An 18,585-nucleotide genomic window follows, 5' to 3' on the forward strand; every position below is an offset into this window, starting at 1 on the left:
CTTAAAGACAAGAATCATATGATTATCTAAATAGATGAGAAAAAAATTGACAAAATACAGCATCCATTTGTGTTCAAAACCCTAGAAAAACTACAGAGAGTAGGTACATATCTCAACATTATAAAACCTATGTATGTTAAACCTGAGGTCAACATCAATCTAAGTGGAGAAAACCTGACAGCGTTCCCTCTAAAAACTAGAACAAATAGGGATGTTCTCTTTCACCACTTGAATTCCACATAGTCCTTGAACCTCTAGCTAGAATAATTACACAAAAGAATGACATTAAAGGAATTTAAATAGGAAAAGAAAAGCTGAAACTATATCTATTTAACGACTACATCATTCTATATTTAGAAGACCCCCCCAGAAAAACTCCATCAGAATACTTCTAGAACTCATAAATGAATTCAGCAAAGTAGCAGGATATAAAACTAACACCCATAAAGCAATTGTGTTCCTATACAGCAATGATGAAGCAACTGAAAGAGAAATTAAGAAAACTATTCCATTCCTAGTAGCTTCAACAAAAGAAATCAAATCAAATCAAACCAAGACAAAAAACTTGGGAACCAATCTAACAAAAGAGGTGAAACCGTCTCCAATAAAAACTACAGAACACTAAAGAAAGAATTGAAGAAGACCTTAGAAGATGGAAAGAGCTCCCATGTTCTTGGATAGGCAGAATTAATATTGTCAATACTACCAAAAGCACTATACACATTTAATGCAACTCTTATTAAAATTCCAATGATGTTCTTCATAGAAATAGAAAAGGCAGTCCTGAAATTCAAAGGCCCAGGATAACTAAGTCAATCCTTTGCGAGAAAAGTGAAGCAGAAGGCATCTCAATACCACGTTTTCAATTATGCTACAGAGGTTTTCAATTACAGTACAGAGCTATAACATGAAAAACAGGATATTATTGGTATCGAAACAGACATGAAGTCCAACGGAAAGACTAGAAGGCAGAGACAAACCCACATAAGTACAGCTACCTCATACTAGACAAAGGTGTCATAAAAATGAAATTAAAGCATCTTCAACAAATGGTGCTGGGGAAAACTGGAAATCCACATGTAGCAGAATGAAATTGAAACCCTATCTGTCACCCTGCACAAAACATAAGTCAAAGTAGATCAAGGACCTAGGCATTAGACCAGAGACCCTGTGCTTACTAGAAGAACATCTAGGCTCAATTTTCCATCAGATTGGTTTAGGAACCAACTTCCTCAATAAGACTGCTAAAGTGCAAGAAGGCAATTTAAGATGAACAAATGGGATGATACACAACTAAAATAATCTTCACAGCAAGGAAAACAATAAAGAATATAAAGAGGGAGACTATAGAACATTAGAAAATCTTTGCCACCTGGACCTCTGATATAGCATTAATCTCCATGATATGTAAAGAACTCAGAAAACACCAAAGAGGCAAAACAAAACAAAAAACCCTACATAATCCAATCAATGAAAGGGGAAAGAAATTGAACAGGCACTTCATAGAAGAAGAAATACAAATGGTCAACAAATATATGAAAAAATGGTCACTGTCTTTAGCAATTAGAGAAATACAAATTAAAGCTACACTGAGATTCCATCTCACTCCAGTTAGAATGGAAGCAATCAAAAATACAAATACAATAAATGTCGATGCAGATGTGAGGAAAAAGGTACTTCTGGTAGGACTGCAAATTGGTGCAACCACTATAGAAAGCAGTGTGGAGATCCCTCAGAAAACTTGGAATGGATCTACCAATTGATCCTATTATCCTACTCCTCGGTATGTACCCCAAGGACTTAAAATTAACATATTACAATGACACAGCCACAATAGACAAGATATGAAACCAAACTAGGTGCCCTCCATCAGATGAATGAATAAAGAAATTATGGTATATACACATAATGAAATACTATTCATGTATAAAAAACAATGACCTTGTGACTTATGCCAGTAAATGGATAGATCTGAAGACTAACATGCTATTAATTAGCCAATTCAAAACTCCAAAGGCCGAATGTTCTGAGACATAGATGCTAACAACAATAAAGTGGGGGAGGGGTTCAAGAACAGAAGTTCAGTGGATTAGACAAAGGAGAATGGAGGGATGGGAGGGGATGACAAGAATAGGAACGACAGCAGCAGATTGAATCAGACATAACTTTTCTATGTTTATATATGCATATACCACCACTTAAATTCCACATCAGGTACAAGCAGAAAAATGGGCTTCTAATAAGAATAAGTTATATCCATGTATGCATAATATGTGAAAATACACTCTACTGTCATGTGTATGTAACGAGAACTAATAAAAAAAAGTACGCATTGAAAGTATGTTTTAAAATAAATAATAACCTCTCTACTCTAAAATAAATGAATAAATAAATGGTGAATAGATTGTGAAAATAATATCTTAAGGCATTCATTTAGAATAAAAAAAATTCCCTTAAATATCCACCAAAATCAAACAAAGCCGTGTGATAAATCATCAGGGAATTTAATTGGCCCATGTAAATTGTCTAGCAAATCTCCAGAAAATATAATTCTGTATCCTTAAATAACTATAACATTATTTCATTGAATAGATTGTTCATTCCTTTGGTTTGTAACTCTATGCCTTTCTCAAACCCAATAATTCTTAAATTTGGTCTTTTTATGTTATCCTTTAATTCTTGACTGTTCTGCTCATGGTTTCTTACCATCTTCATTGTGTGGTCAACTTTATTTTCAAGAGTACATATTTTGTCTTCATTGTCTGAGATTCTGTCTTCTAAGTGATCTAATCTCCTGGTGGTGCTTTCTATTGAGTTTTTAATTTGGTTTATTGTTCCCTTCATTTCAAAGATTTCTGGGGTTTTGTTTGTTGTTGTTGTTTGTTTGTTTGTTTGTTTTGCAGAACCTCCATCTCCTTATTGAAGTCATATTTTGCTTCCTATATTTGCTTATGTAGCTCTTTATTGAAATAATCTTTTGGTGTCTCTATTTGATCTCTTTTATCATCTGTTAATTCAAAGAACATTTTAATTATGTATATTCTGAACCCCTTCTCTGTCATTTCTTCTGCTGTGCTGGCCATGGATTCTAATAATATAGTATCTTGCTTTGTATGGAGCACTTTCTTCCCTTGTTTTTTCATGTTGTTTGTGTGTCTTCCTTTCTAGTACTGCAGATCCAAGGTATTATTGATTTTACCCTGTAGGCTGACAGTGTCCCTGCAGGGTTCTAATACCTCTCTTTTAAGGGGGAAAACAATATTAACAGATCCCAATACAAACAATATACAGCTTTAAATCAAATAGCTGGTATTAAGATGTTTATGGTTTTGTCACGATATATAGAAATGTTGAGTTTAATTATTATCTACGATATAAACAGTAGGTTTGCAAAAGGATCTGCACTTTCTGATGGTGGACAAAGAGAGAAGCAGGTATAGTGTGTAGGATGAGACGTTAAGGAGGTAGGAGAGGAGGATATAGAATTATTAGATCTTAGGATGCATAAAAGAGGAATCTAAAGAAGTTGACTAGTAGCAGGAGAAAAGAGGAAAGTGATTCTGGGGAGAAAAGTAAGTGGGAACAAAATAGAGTATAAAAAACAAACATACAAATTAAAAACAATGAAAATGTAAAAATAGGAGATAAAAGTATATACAACACAACTGTAATATATTATTCAGATGTCCCAGTCCTCAGTAGCCTAAATCATAAAAAGTACTTGGTTTCACAAATGTGATGTGAGGGTGGGAGTAGAGAGGGAGGGTTGGAGGGAGGGAGGGAGGGAGAGAGAGAAGAAAAACAAAAAAGAAAAAAAAATCTAAGGAAAATTTAAGGATTGTTTTTGTTGGAGTTCAGTATCTTTCCTCTTTCCCATCTCATTCAATAGGTGGGGTTGTCTGTTGTTTGCTGGTATCTCCACCCTCAGGATGTGAAGGTTATTAGGGTGGGAGGGTTGGTCTTGTGGGTGATGCTCCTGGAGGTGTGGTATAGCACTTGTCAGTCCTGGAAGGGAGACTGCACCCCCAAGGATCTCCTTTTGGGCTTGCTCATGTGAAGTGGGCGCCTGGTCTTTTCTCCTTATGTTGCCTGTAGACCTCACAATTCATGGTCTCTAATTTAGTCTGAAAACAGTACCTCACTTACCCATCCCTTTCTACTTCCCAATCAGGAACCTGTATCCCCAGAGGTCTTGTGGGCTGTACTCTGGGGCCTGCACACTTGTCAAAGAGAGGTGTTTTGTATTGAGTACTACAGGACCAGACTTTGCGAGTTATGGGCAGGCCACATGATTGCAAGCACTGTCTTGAGTTAGTGGCTGCAGGGGAGAGAGAGAAATTGGGGAATATAGGTACCTTGATATTGCTTCTAGGTCCCAGCCAGTGTCCCAAGCTGGGAGTTGCCCCAATTAAAGATGGTGACAATCTATTCAATGATATAATACCAGAAAATTTTCCAAACAAGAAGAATGAATTGGAAAATCAAATATAAGAGGCTTGCCGGACACCAAATGTACAAAATCACAATAGATCCACACCAACGAACATTATAGTGAAAATGCCTAGCATAATGGACAGGGAGAGAATTTTAAAAGCCAAAGAGAAAGAAACCAGATTACATATAGGGGAAAACCAATTAGGATATCTGTAATTTTTCAACCCAGACCCTGAAGGCTATACACCAAGCTCTGGAAGAAAATGAATGCTAACCCCAAATCTTATAATCACCGAAATTAAGCTTTATATTTGATGACAAAATAAAAACATTATCCATAATAAACAAAGTTATCAGCAAAGTCAGGTATTACACTAAAGGAAACCAAGTCAAGTTAAATACCAAAAATAAAGAATTATGACCAGGAATACAAATCATGGCTCGATAATAACCCTGAATGTTAATGGCCTAAACTCACCAATCAAAAGACATAGGCTGGCAGAATGGATTTTAAAAAAAGACCCAACAATATGCTGCCTTCAAGAGACTCATCCAATAGGAAAAGACATGCACCGACTGAAGGTGAAAAGTTGGGCAAAAATATACCACTCACATGCACTGTAGAAACGAGCAGGGGTTTCCACCCCCATATCAAATAAAGTACACTTCAAGCCAAAGTTAATCAAAAGGGATAAAGAAGGATATTACATACCGTTTAAGGGAACCATACAGCAACAAGACATAATAATTATAAATATGTATGCCCCAAACAATGAAGCATCTCTGTTCATGAGACAAACTCTTCTCAAATTCAAGAGTCAAACAGATCCCAACACAACAATTCTGGGTGACTTTTAACACACTTTTGCACCATTGAATATATTTTCCAAACAAAAACTAAACAAAGAAACTAGAGAACTCAATAATACTATCAATAACAGACTGGATGAATGTATATAGAATATTTCATCCATCAATGAATGAATACACTTTCTTCTCACTAGCACATGGATCCTTCTCTAAAACAGACCACATATTATGACAATTGCAATTCTTTGCAAATACAAAAACGTAGAGACACTACCTGCCTTTTATCAGATAATAATGGAATGAAATTAGAAATCAATGATTAAAATAAAAAACAGAAGCTACTCCAACACCAGGAGACTAAATAATATGTTACTGAAAGAACAATGGATTGCAGAAGACATCAAAGAGATTAAAAATTCTTAGAAGTAAATGAGAACACTGATAACAACATATTGAAATCTCTGGGACACTATGAAAGCAATACTAAGAGAAAAGTTCGTTGCATGGAGTTCATTAATTAAAAGAAGAAAAAGTCAATAAATGAAATAACACTGCATCTCAAAGCCCTAGAAAAAAAAGAACAAATCAACACCAAAAGCAGTATAAAACAGGCAACAATTAAAAGCAGAGCTGAAATCAACAAAATTGAAACAAACAAACAAAAACAATTGAAAAAAACTGACAAAAAAAATGCTGGTTCCTTGAAAAACAAATAAAATTGATAAACCCTTAGCTGTGTTAAAAAAGGAGAGGGAGAGAGAAAAATCGAAATACTAACATCCATGATGAAAACGGAAATATCACAATGGACACTACAGAAATACAGAAGATAATTAGAAATTACTTTGAAAAATTGTATTCAAATAAAATACAAAATATTGAAGGCATGGACAAATTTCTAGAGTCCTATGATTTGCTCAATTAGAATAACATACACAAGTTAAACAGATCAATTTCAAGCAATGAACTTGAATAAAATCTATCAACCAAGAAAAGCCCAGGACCAGATGGATTTACCACTGAATTCTACAAGACATATAAGGAAGAACTAATACCAACAGTCCTCAAATTATTCCATGAAATAGAAAAAGAGGGAACACTTCCAAATTCATTCTACAAGGCCAATATCACCCTGATTCCAAAAGAAGACGAAGGCACATCAAAGAAAGAAAACTTAAGACCAATATCCATAATGAACACAGATGTAAAAATTTGAATAAAATTCTGGAAAATTGAATACAAAAACATATTAAAAAGAGTGCACCACAGTCAAGTGAGGTTCATCCAAGGAATGAACATACAAAAATCAATAAATGTAATTCATCACATCAATAGACTTAAAGATAAGAATCATATTATCATTTCAATAGGCGCAGAAAAAGCATTCAGCAAAATATAGCACTCCTTCATGTACAAAACACTAGAAAAAGTCGGGATAATAGGAACATAACTCAATGTTGTAAAAGCTATCCATGCTAAGCCCAAGGCCAACATTTTTCTAAATGGAGAAAAATTGAAAGCATTCCCTATAACTACTAGAACCAGACAGGAATGCCCTCTTTCACCATTTCTATTTAACATAGTTCTTGAAACTCTAGCCAGAGTAATTAGACAGATGAATGAAATTAAAGGGATATGAATAGGAAAAGAAGAACTTGAACTACCACTATTTGCAGAAGACATGATTCTATACTTAGAGGATCCAAAAAATTCCAACAGAAAACGTCTACTACTAATAAATAAATTTAGCAAAGCAGCCGCACATAAAATCAACACTCATTAATCTAAGGCATTTCTTTAAATCAGTGACAAATCCTCTGAAACTAGGAAAACTACCCCATTTACAACAGCTTCAAAAAAAAAAAATTAAATACTTGGGAATCAACTTAACGAAAGAGGTGAAAGACCTCTACAATGAAAACTACAGAACACTAAGGAAAGAAATTAAAGAAGATGGAAAGATCTCCTTTGTTCTTGGATAGGCAGAATTAATATTGTCAAAATGACCATACTACCAAAAGCACTACATAGATATAATGCATTTTGAACCCCTGCCTAATGGAGGAAAAAATAATCCCAAATCTTCTTCATGTTAGATTAGGCCCCGACTTCCTTAGTAAGACTCCTATAGTGCAAGAAATAAAATCAAGAATCAATAAATGGGATAGATTGAAACTGAAAAGCTTCTTCTCAGCAAAAGAAACAATTAGTGAGGTGAAGAGAGAGTCTACAGAATGGGACCAAGTTTTTACCACAAGCACATCAGATATAGCACTAATCTCTAGGATATATAAAGAACTCAGAAAAATTAACACCCCAAAAATAAATAACCCAATTCACAAATGGGCTAACAAACTGAACAGACATTTCTCAGAAGATGACATACAATCAATCAACAAATGTATGAAAAAATGTTCAGTGTCTCTAACAATTAAAGAAATGCAAATCAAAACTACTCTAAAATCTCATCTCACTCCAGGCAGAACGGCAGCTATGAAAGAATACAAACAACAATAAGTGTTGGCAAGGACTGGGGGAAAAGGCACACTCATACATTGCTGGTAGGACTGCAAATTGGTGCAACCAATCTGGAAAGCAGTATGGAGATTCCTTGGAAAGCTGGGAATGGAACCATCACTTGACCCAGCTATCCCACTCCTGGGTCTATACCAAAAGGACTTAAAAACAGCTTACTTCAGTGATGCAGCCACATCAGTGTTCATAGCAACACAATTCATAATAACACCAACTGTAGAAGTAACCTAGATGACCTTCAATAGATGAATGGATAAGAAAACTGTGGTATATATACAAAATGGAATGTTACTCAGCCTTAAAAGAGAATAAAATTATGGCATTTGCAGGAGTTGGAGAATATCATTCTAAGTGAAGTAAGCTAGTCCCAAAAAACCAAATGCCAAATGTGTTCTCTGATACATAGATGCTCATCCACAATGGGGACTGGGTAGAGCATGGGAGGAATGGAGGAACTTTAGGTAGGGCAAAGGGGAGGGAGGGGAAGAGAGAGGTATGGAGGTAAGAAAGAAATCTTTAGAGACAAACATCTTTACCCTAGGTAGAGGTATGAAGATAGAAATGGTGTGATTCTACTTTGTGTACAAGCAGAGACATGAAAAATTGTGCTCTACATGGGTACTACAAATTGAAATGCATTCTGCTGTCATGTATAACAAATTAGAATAAATAAATTAAAAAAAACTATGACATACCTTTAAAGTAATCACAGCATATAAAATTAAAAGTCATCTGCTAAAGTTTTTCATTATTTCTTAATAATTTTTTTTAAATTATAGATGGGCGCAATACATTTAATTTATATATTTTCATGTGAGGCTGCAGATTAAAACCAGTGCCCCTCTCGAGGGCAAGTGTTCTACCACTGACCTATAACCCCAGCCTTGTTGTTTGATTTTGAAATAAAAATATTTAGGTGACAGTGGGGAAATAAATGAATTTATCACAAATAGCAAAGTTTAGGAAAAGAGAAAAGTTAGCAAATGGATGTCATATTTTCACGGAAATACTGACAAATATCTGATTTCTGAAATTCTAATAAGTTGCTTTTACCAGCAATGTTAAAAAATATAAGTGGTATGTAGGTTGAGAAGTGTAGAGGTTGCCAGGGGAATCATAAAAAAACATGAATCATCCCCAAGCTACCTTTTTGGTTATGATTCTGAGTACTAATGTGGACTATAAAATTAAAAGATTTCTTAAGGATTATCATTTGGTTTTATTTTGTGCCATAATTCCCAAATTAATTTTCAGTTTTTTTCTAAATAATAGATGTTAATGGTTCAATATCACATTATTGTTTGAAGATGAATAATATGTGACAGAACATTATATTTTCCTTTAATAAAAATCATAGGTACAAGTGTTTGCATTTTAATATTAAAAACAATATTCTGAATGCTTCTGCAACATCAGTTTTAAATACCCTTTTACTTAAAATTCTAATTAATGATAACCTCTCATCACTGCAGAAGCTGCTCTAACATTTAATAGGAAGGTGTTATACCTAAGTAATGTGGCACATTACTACATGATTTCAAGTGAATTTGAGGTGCAAAGAAAAGCTTTGCCTTTGATTATCTAACATACCATACTAAGGTAGCTTTACCACCCTTCCTATTCCTGCCAGAGAACCCCACTGTACCCATTACCTTTAGATCCTTCTACTTATTACCACTGCCTTCTTAGTCTGACTGTATTGATGTTTATTCCAGCTAAAGTGTTTCCAAAGTTTTATTTGTGGGTAGTCTCCTATTTCCAAGCATGTACTGGGTCAGGTTATAGGCATGTGCATGTGTTCCAGCCTAATCTTATGGGGGTACTCTGCTTAAAGAGCTTTATAGAGTTCCCATAAAGCTAAATTGCTGGCCAAATTTAACTAATTAAATTTAACAAATTTAACTTCGGTTTGACATAGTATTTAAGTTGCATAAAGTATAGTATTTAAGTTGAAAAAGGTAAATTAGGTTACTTAATAAATCAGGCAAGTTTACACTTCTTGATCAATAACATTGGGTTAACAACCAAGGTCTTCTGAGTTTTTAGAGTGTCAATGCTGATGGCTTTTTTACTTATATAACTATACATATATGTCTATTGTTTGTAAAACTGATACTGTTATGGTTTGGACATTAAATGTTCTCTGAAGATTTGTTGAAGAGCCTGAGGTGCTATTAGGGGAGTGGTTGTAGCCTTTAGGAGGTTGGGCCTTCTAGAGGAAAGTTGGCGCAGAGTGTTCTTAAAGGAGATATTTGAGCCTTGGTGTGTCTGTCTGTCTCTCACTCTGCAACTAGGTGGCTATGAGGTGAACAGATCTTCTCTGCCACATATTCCTCACCTTAACACAGACCCAGAAACCATGATGCCAACTGACAACTGAATGAAACCTCTGAAGCTGTGAGCCACAATACCGTTCCCCACCTTTTTTAAATATTTATTTTTTAGTTGTAGTTGGACACAATACCTTTATTTATTTTTATGTGGTGCTGAGGATTGAACCTAGGGCCTCAAGTGCTAAGCAAGCACTCTCCTACTGAGCCACAACCCCAGCCCCCAAATTTTTCCCTTTTATGTTTTGTCATTGTAATAGAAAGCTAAAAAATGACCTAAATGTCATTTTCTTATTTTAGAAATTGCCTTTACAAGGACATATTCCGCTTTTGCTAGTATGTTGTCAACCTAACAATGCTACAGACAGAATTTATTTATTTATTTTTTTGGTGCAGGGGATTCAACCAGTATATCCTGGTCTGTGCATGTTAAGCACTTGTTCCATCACTTAACTAAACACATAGCCCTGAGACACAGTCTTTTCTTTGAGCTCATATAATTCATTCTTTAAATTAGTATCAAGACAAAACTTACATTGAAATTTGTCTCTCAGAGTAAGTTTAGTAACTATTATTTAATATGTACCTGAAGTTTAAATGAGAGCTATTATAATAGAATATTATTCCAGAATATAGAACTGGAATAAAATGTATAAAAAGTGCAAGTGAACTTGTTTTTAAACAGAATAACTTTTAAAAGCTATGCATTTTGAATAAGTATTAGATAAAATATAAAATTCAGAACAAATAAGCTACGACACTATCACATGATATTCTAAATCATAATGATAGTAGAATTTTACTTTTTGAGTTATTAAAACAGTTGTTTCACAAGTTTTAATTTCTAAGGTTCAAACTATAACACATTAAGGATATTCCAATGATGTCTGATTAAAATGGTGATTACCATGAAATGAACCTGGCCAGAAAACCATCACATTTTCAATCACATGTGTCCATTTGAAGAAAGCAAAGACAAGCAGCTTCCTTTACTGTCCCAACCTGCTATGATCAGAATGGAGGGGCCTGTGTCTTTACCTCTTTTCACCTGTACTCAGTACCTCCTAGACATGGCCACACAGGCAAATTAAGATCTGTTTCCAATTCATCTTTAAAGCAGGACTTAGTTTGTCAAATATTTTGCCAAGTATGTGGGAGAAAGTTTCTCATTCAAGATCCATAATAATTCTTTCAAAATTTACTACGATCAGCCTTGAAACACTATATTCTTTTTTTAAACCTTCAGAAAAAGTGAAAAGAAATTTGACATTTTCCCCTCAGAATACCTTAAACTTTGATAATTTTCACATCTACGTGCCTGTGAATCACATTTCATGACCAAGGTAAACTCCAATTAAGACTATAGCTGTCCATCCTATTTAAATCAAAGTGTCCTATTTCTAAAAACATCTAATGAACCAATACTTAAATGAGGATCTATAAAGTTTGCATCTCTAATTCTCAAGGGGATAGAAGAACTAAGCAAGTTCTATACAGAAAGCAGTTACATAAGTCTAAATTCTTTGAAAAAGCCAATATGTTGACCAAATGGTCTTTAAATTTTTTTGAAAACAAGGATTTCCAATCAGCTGTTTTTTCCTAATTGTTAAAGCAATTAGTTCATAGAGATATGTAATTTCTGCAGCAGCAACAACACATACAATTAATTATATGGCTTTAATCATATTTACTCACCCTCCTAATAGTATCTGTGGTTGGCTGGATTCATTTGTGATACCAAATATATCAGGAATTAGATCACCATTGAAGCTGTAAAAAAAATCATAAAAAAAATTAAATAGCTATTTTATTAAAAAAGAAGAAAAAACAAAACTCTGGGAGGTCTGGTAGACATCACAATGTTCACCAGTGTCTACTTATAGTCAATAAAATGTTGGCAGAAGTAACACATATCACTTCCAAGCCAGTGTTTAGTCACTGTTGCTTGCTACAACCCTTACTAAGCATGTTACAATAATGTAAGAACATGCATTTTGGATGGTTTAGCTACAAAGGCAGTGGGGTCTCTGATAGCCTACCTTTCTGAGCAATGTCACAGCAGAGCCTACTGCTGACCTACAGTGGACACATTGTAGAGTGAACAAAAAAAAAAAAAATAAAGTTTGTTGTGAGATTTTGGGATTACTGTAACTTCTACATAATCTAACTTATTCCCGAGGGATAAGGAGATGGTTTCGATTCCTAGAAAGTTATTTCTGAGCCATGACCCAACTTGTTTATTTAGATGGATTTATTTAGAGGCTATAAGTCCTCACATGCTCACATGATAACAATGCTCACATGATATAAAATTCCATACTAGTTGTTGACTCTTGTAACAGCAATGGAAAAAACACAAGCATGAAAGAAATCAAGGTGAACACCCTTAAGAAGATTAACCCATGGATTTATCAGTCATGCTTCACATGGTCACTGACCTACTGACAGGGTTCTAACAACTATAAGAAAGTTCTTAATGGAAGAAGATGGCCATTTGTAGCTGTAGCTCCAAGAATGATTGCTACTGTATTATCAAAACACCCTGTCAGAAATTTGGAATAAATTATCCTAGTACGTGAGACTATTTTGAGGACAAATATAACACAAAGGAAGAGCTGCAAAAATTCTCTTTAATGTAAGAATCTTTCTATATTTCTAGAGGAAACCCTATATTCTTCATATCTGTCAATCGGGCATAAACAATTTTAATCAAAAACTACTCTCTTAGTTCTTTGAATAATGACATAACTACTAACATGGGTCCATTATGGATACATATGAAGCTATAAAAGCACAGATCTTCCTTTTTTCAAAATAATAAACTTCATTTTTCTCTCCTCCATAATTGCAAACCACTAGCATACAATCAATAATATAGCCCTCTATTAGCTTTAAGAAACTAATTTAATGTCAATACTACTTAGCAAAGTAGCTTCTGTCATAAAAGATTATATTTGTAAATTTAAAACCATTCCCAGGGAAGCAGAGTACATACTTACTCCATAATTAGTGGCTGATCTTGAAAAGTCCTATTGAGTATGGTCATATTGTTAGGATCTATAAAGAGAGAATACACATAAATTAGTGGGCATTTATATATTATTTTTGATATTTACAGTTAGGGAAAATATTGTTTTATTCTTTGCAAGATTTGTTTCTAATTCATTCCAACTATTATCATTAATGAGACATTGTAAATCTAATTTCAGGATAAAATATTGACAGAGTTCATCCTATAGTGAAAACCAGCATGATGAGTTTTGTTTAAGATTCCTTCTAACTATCTGCCAATTCTCCTTTGTATACAATTTAGCATTAAAGTAGTTGACAATGAACAAGGTATTGGTGCACAGAAGCCAATATATGCAACACTATCTAACTCTGCTTTATCTATGCTGACAAGCAATGCTTTGCACACAGTACTCCTTTAAATACTTCATAGTAACGAATGGATGTTTATAAAGCATTGATTGAGGTTATTGTCTATAGTTCCAAATGTGACAAAACACAACCGCATTTGCCTTCCTTGAAATCTGGCTCCATGAACAAAGTTTCTATCATTATTTCCTTTTCAGATAAGATTTGAAGGTTCATGGGTGGATATGGTTAGACAACTCTCAATCTGTACTTCAACTTTTTTGTGCTTTCCTGTACTGGGGAGTAACAACCCAAAATAGTACTTCCTAGATATCCTTGCATCTAAGATATTGAATTAAGTTAAGCCTTGTCAATCATTTACACTGTGAGTTCTATCTCTGTATCTGCTCACTAATTTGAAAGTTTTAAGAGGTCATGTGTAGCATCCACTTTGCTGACAAGAATCATGGAAAGCACTGCATCACTGTGACAGCTATTTTGCAACTGGCCATTTCTGATTATAGCTTTCTTAATGGCATTGAGAACTGTTCCTGAGTATTTAACCCAGAGTTTGTTCTTTAGCTATCTCAAAAATCTCACAAGACATTAAAACCTTTTGATAAATCTTGCTTCCTTAAACTAATAAGAATGGACTTTGTTCTTTGAAATTGACCCCAGGTTGCTTCTGAGTTGAAAAAGGATAATTAGAACTTCTAAAAATTTTTTACAATTATTAACACTCAAGAACAGCATTTTGAACTAATTTCAGAACAATATGTTTGCTATATTTTCCTAAGACTATCAGGCATATTTTCCCACATCTTTCCAATCATAAATATTAAAAATTCTTAAAACACATTCACCTAATGTTTGATTTTGTCCCCAGAAGATAACAGCTCCTAATTCATTGTTGGCATGATTTTGGGGAAAATATGTTAGAAGGACATCCATTTGTGAATCACCATCATAATCCCCAGGAACTACACTTGTTATCAATGCACTGTGATTCCTAAAAGAAATAAACATTTTAAAATATTAGAGAAGTTACAACAGTAAAGGACATCTGTATATTTCTACCATAAAATATTTTCAATGCCAAACTGAAAATATCACAGAACTAATTAATCTTATTCTTTTCTTTATTATCACTCCTTCTGTATGTAGACTACTTTGTTCTATAAGAATTGAGAATGAACGCAGAGCAGTCCTACAAAACAATAGATCTGAAACATACCAAGAGAAAACCTATCTATCTCTGTACCTGCCAATATTAAACATTGGCTAATACAATCATTTTAGTTAGCCCTTTTGTCAAAAATACTAAGATATTTGGATAGTGTTTCTAATAAGTGGAGGAGCATAACAGCTAAAGCAACAAAGAATATCAGTGTGACCTACCAATTAAGATATTTGTAAGACATTTAACTTGGATTTTAATGTACATTCAAAACTTATAATAAAATTAAGGATTTTATTTTTCATTTTTATATTTTTTTTAGTTGTTGATGGACCCAATACCTTTATTTTGTTTCTATTTCTATGTGGTGCGATCAAACCCAGCACTTCATGCATGCTAGTCAAGCACTCTACACTGAGCCGCAACCCTGGCCCCTTTTGAAAGCTAGTCTGAATTCACAAGGGAAAACAAATTTTTATGAAATCTGATAATTCGCTATCCAAACATATATATCTAATTTCATATTTTTAATAAAATAATTCTAAAACTATTTATATTAACCTTGAACACTTAACATCCTGGAGTCTTCTCATAATGTTGTCCGAATGATAAACCAAAAAATAGGGCTTAAATTAAATTTATATTTAATTCTACTTAGAGCAAATAGCAACACAACAAACTTCCAATTAGATGATGTATAATTATTGCCCTTCTCCCTCTCAATCACCAAGGTAAGAATCAATAGGTGTATTTCTAGAAAGTTTCAGACATTAAGGATTTAAGTAATAGCAGAAGGTAAGGTTTTGGCCTTAAGTTAAAAATAGGGAGTTAATAGAAAGTTCACAAACAAAACAAAACAAAACAAAACCAGTCTGATCATTGCCCCTGCCTCCACCCCTGGCATGCCAGCCAAAGAGGAAAATATATAAAGGACAAGACAGAGTACAGAAGTCCGATCATGCAAAGAATTTTCAATTAGCTCTTTAATGACTTAATCAAAGATGAATAATAGACTATGAATATTAAAGAAAGCAAAAATAAATAGCAATGTGAAAGAACTTGAAGAAAACAGAGCTAATGAAGGGAACCAAAGAAAACTTCAAAATTACAGTTGAAGCCAGAAAAGAAAAGTATGGTCATAAAAACAAACAAATAAAAACCCATCATGCTAAGGTGGTAAGGGATAAAAACAGAAAGAGAAGAAAGAAAACTTCGGAAATAAAAAAATAAGACAACTAACATATGGAAGTCTTACATGATAAAGTACAGAACCCCTCTCAGAAAACAAAACAAATAAAAACCAAGATGACCAAAGTAAAAACAAACAAAAAGATAAAGGAACGGGGATGAATTGAGCAAATCAATAACCAACTGTAAGAATTTCTTAATGAACAACAAGGGCCCACCTATGCCCAACAGAGCAAACGAAAAACAATCTGTATCTAAAAACATCACCAAGAAATTAGAGCAAAAGGGATAAAGAAGAGACTCTATAGCTTCCAAAATATACAAGTGACATTTGAAAGATTAGGATAAACAATAGGACTAGATTTTAAAAGAACCCATGAAGCTAAGATTCTCCTCATGGAACTGAGTTTAAACTCTATGCTATTTATGATAGCTCCTACTTTGCTCTGATTCCAGCTTCCTAGACTATGACTCTCCAAAGTGTACCATCCTGTTCTGTCAGGCAAATTTTTTTTTTTAAACTCTTCTTCATAACATGTTGTCTTTGCTACCATCTCTTTTTCTTTCTTAAAAGATTCTTACTATTTTTTTAAATTTTTATTGTTTTATGTTGTAGACACACATTTTATTTCTTTATGTGGTGCTGAGAATCAAATCCAGTGCCACACACATGATAGGCAAGCAAGCACTCTATCACTGAACCACAACCCCAGCCCACAATGTTTTTTATTGGAAGAAAGCATTAGGGAGAGCATTATAGCTATACATGTTGATGATATTTATTTCTACATATTCATATATGTACACAATATAACAATATAATTCTTTTAAAGGCAGTGTCCCTAAACTTGAACATCCTCACCTAAATTTACTCATATTATAGTCAAGCTAGAATTCAGTGACTCTCTGGAGGTGCTACTTTGGCCTGCAATGAGCCATCTCTTTCCCCTTAAATACACAATTCCTCATTTCCTATAATTTCAAAATTGTGTTGGCTCACTATCATTTGTGGTGGGGGACACTGTTTCATACAATGCCAACCATGAAAAAGAAAAATAAGATTAGATACTTTTTCAAAATTCAGATAATTCATTTCAGAAGACTGAATTGAATTCCTTCAGAATCTACCTTAATAACTAATCAACTATTAGTCAATTAAAAAGTTAAGACAGAAGTCACTGATCTGCAAATTACACTCCCTGTGTCTCATGCAAAACAATGTTAACCTGAAGAGCCTCATATAATTAATCTACTCCCACAGGCATGCTCTGGATGAGGAACAATATCTAATCCATCCAAGAAAGCCTGTTAGGAATGAAAAATGTTCACATAGGTACAGATCTCAGTCTACTCAACTTTATTTCTTTTTATTTTATTTATTGTTTAAAGAGGAAATTATTTTAAACTTTAGTACTTTCATTATCTTTCTTGACAAATTACTTACTACTCATACCTTTTAACTAGTAGTTTTGTGTCACATCACAGGTAAGAGTGAGTTCATAAACAACCCAACCAGGTAATCCATATCAATAATTTTGCTAATGACTAATGTTTAAAAAAATGTATAATTTTGTACTTACTTGAAGGATATCTTTACTTTGGGTTTAAAATAGGGTGCATTCTGGTCTGCCAAAAAGACGATTAAATCATTTTCTAAAAGAAGAAAATAAATAATGTTAGAAAAATGTTTCCTGGTAAAATATTCATCCAATGGTTATAAACTTTCTGGGCACTGTTGTCAACAAGAAAACTTACTCTATTCCAGTTCATGTACACTTTCAAAGATAGCCCTATTAATCTAATGGGATGGGAACTTAACAGTATATCATACATAGTTGGATCAAGACAAAAGTCAGTGGATTCTGCCAAGAGTCAGATGGGCTGACATTAAAAAAAAAAAAAAAAAAAATACAAAGAACATCCCTTAAAACTGTACTATTGTGTAACAGTGGGACTCTGAATTTAATTCACAGCAAAAACAAAACCACAAAAAACCCTATATTATACCATACTATATATCAATCCCGGTGTTCCCATCGTCCATTATGTTGTTCTTTTAAAAGGTCATTTAGCTCATCACAGAACTTTAACTCTTGTTGTAGATATTTGACAACATGGACATAATAAAACATTTAAGTAGCAAAAACTGAATACTCCAAGACCCTTCTGCTCTGGCTCCTATAAAATCATCTCCGAGGTTGATGCATTCTTGGAATTCAATTATCATTCAATGAGATAGACTTTTTAAACCATTTAAGAAAGGACAGGCCAACTACCATCTACCAAGATTGGATTAAGTAGTTACATGTTTGACAGCATAAACACTTCTTGCAAAACGGGGAGTAATTAAAGACAGGAAAAATATCCAGAGCCCACAAGAGGTCAGGATCCTGTCAGTCAGGCTCTGCACTAGCTCCTCACTTTCTTTATGGCCTTGACCTTTATGCAATACCTGCTTTTGTTGGTACTCAAGAATGTTAAGATCCCTTCTAATGCCCACTGTCAGCATCAAGATTTTTTGGGGGAAAAAAAAAAAAGGTCTTTGTGATGGTTAAAGCAAATAACTTCCAAGAACCACAAAGTTAGCCAAAAAAAAAAAAAAAAAAAAGCGCAGATTTGGAAAATTAGGGTGGTGAAGGTAATGAGAAAGAGTCAGTTGTGCACGACTAGGCAGTTCATGAGGTAGTTTGTAGTTTGTGAAGACTTTCTCAATAAAGCTCTGGGTTTATTAGTGGTCCTTGCACAACGTTTGTG

The 18,585-nt window shown here is 33.9% G+C and overlaps 1 protein-coding gene across 1 annotated transcript in view; it reads right to left on the reverse strand.

Annotated features, from left to right (window-relative positions):
- The window catches only part of Itfg1 (integrin alpha FG-GAP repeat containing 1), a 270,277-nt gene that overhangs the window by 250,776 nt on the left and 916 nt on the right, over window positions 1-18,585 (reverse strand). Inside the window, exons 2-5 of the mRNA XM_026406884.2 lie at window positions 17,412-17,484; window positions 14,330-14,475; window positions 13,109-13,166; window positions 11,805-11,879 (exon numbers count right to left, since the gene is read on the reverse strand). Of these exons, the coding sequence (XP_026262669.2) occupies window positions 11,805-11,879; window positions 13,109-13,166; window positions 14,330-14,475; window positions 17,412-17,484 (352 nt within the window). The remainder of the gene's footprint in view (window positions 1-11,804; window positions 11,880-13,108; window positions 13,167-14,329; window positions 14,476-17,411; window positions 17,485-18,585) is intronic.

This window comes from Urocitellus parryii, chromosome 15 (genome assembly GCF_045843805.1).
Source record: "Urocitellus parryii isolate mUroPar1 chromosome 15, mUroPar1.hap1, whole genome shotgun sequence".
NCBI lineage: Eukaryota > Metazoa > Chordata > Mammalia > Rodentia > Sciuridae > Urocitellus > Urocitellus parryii.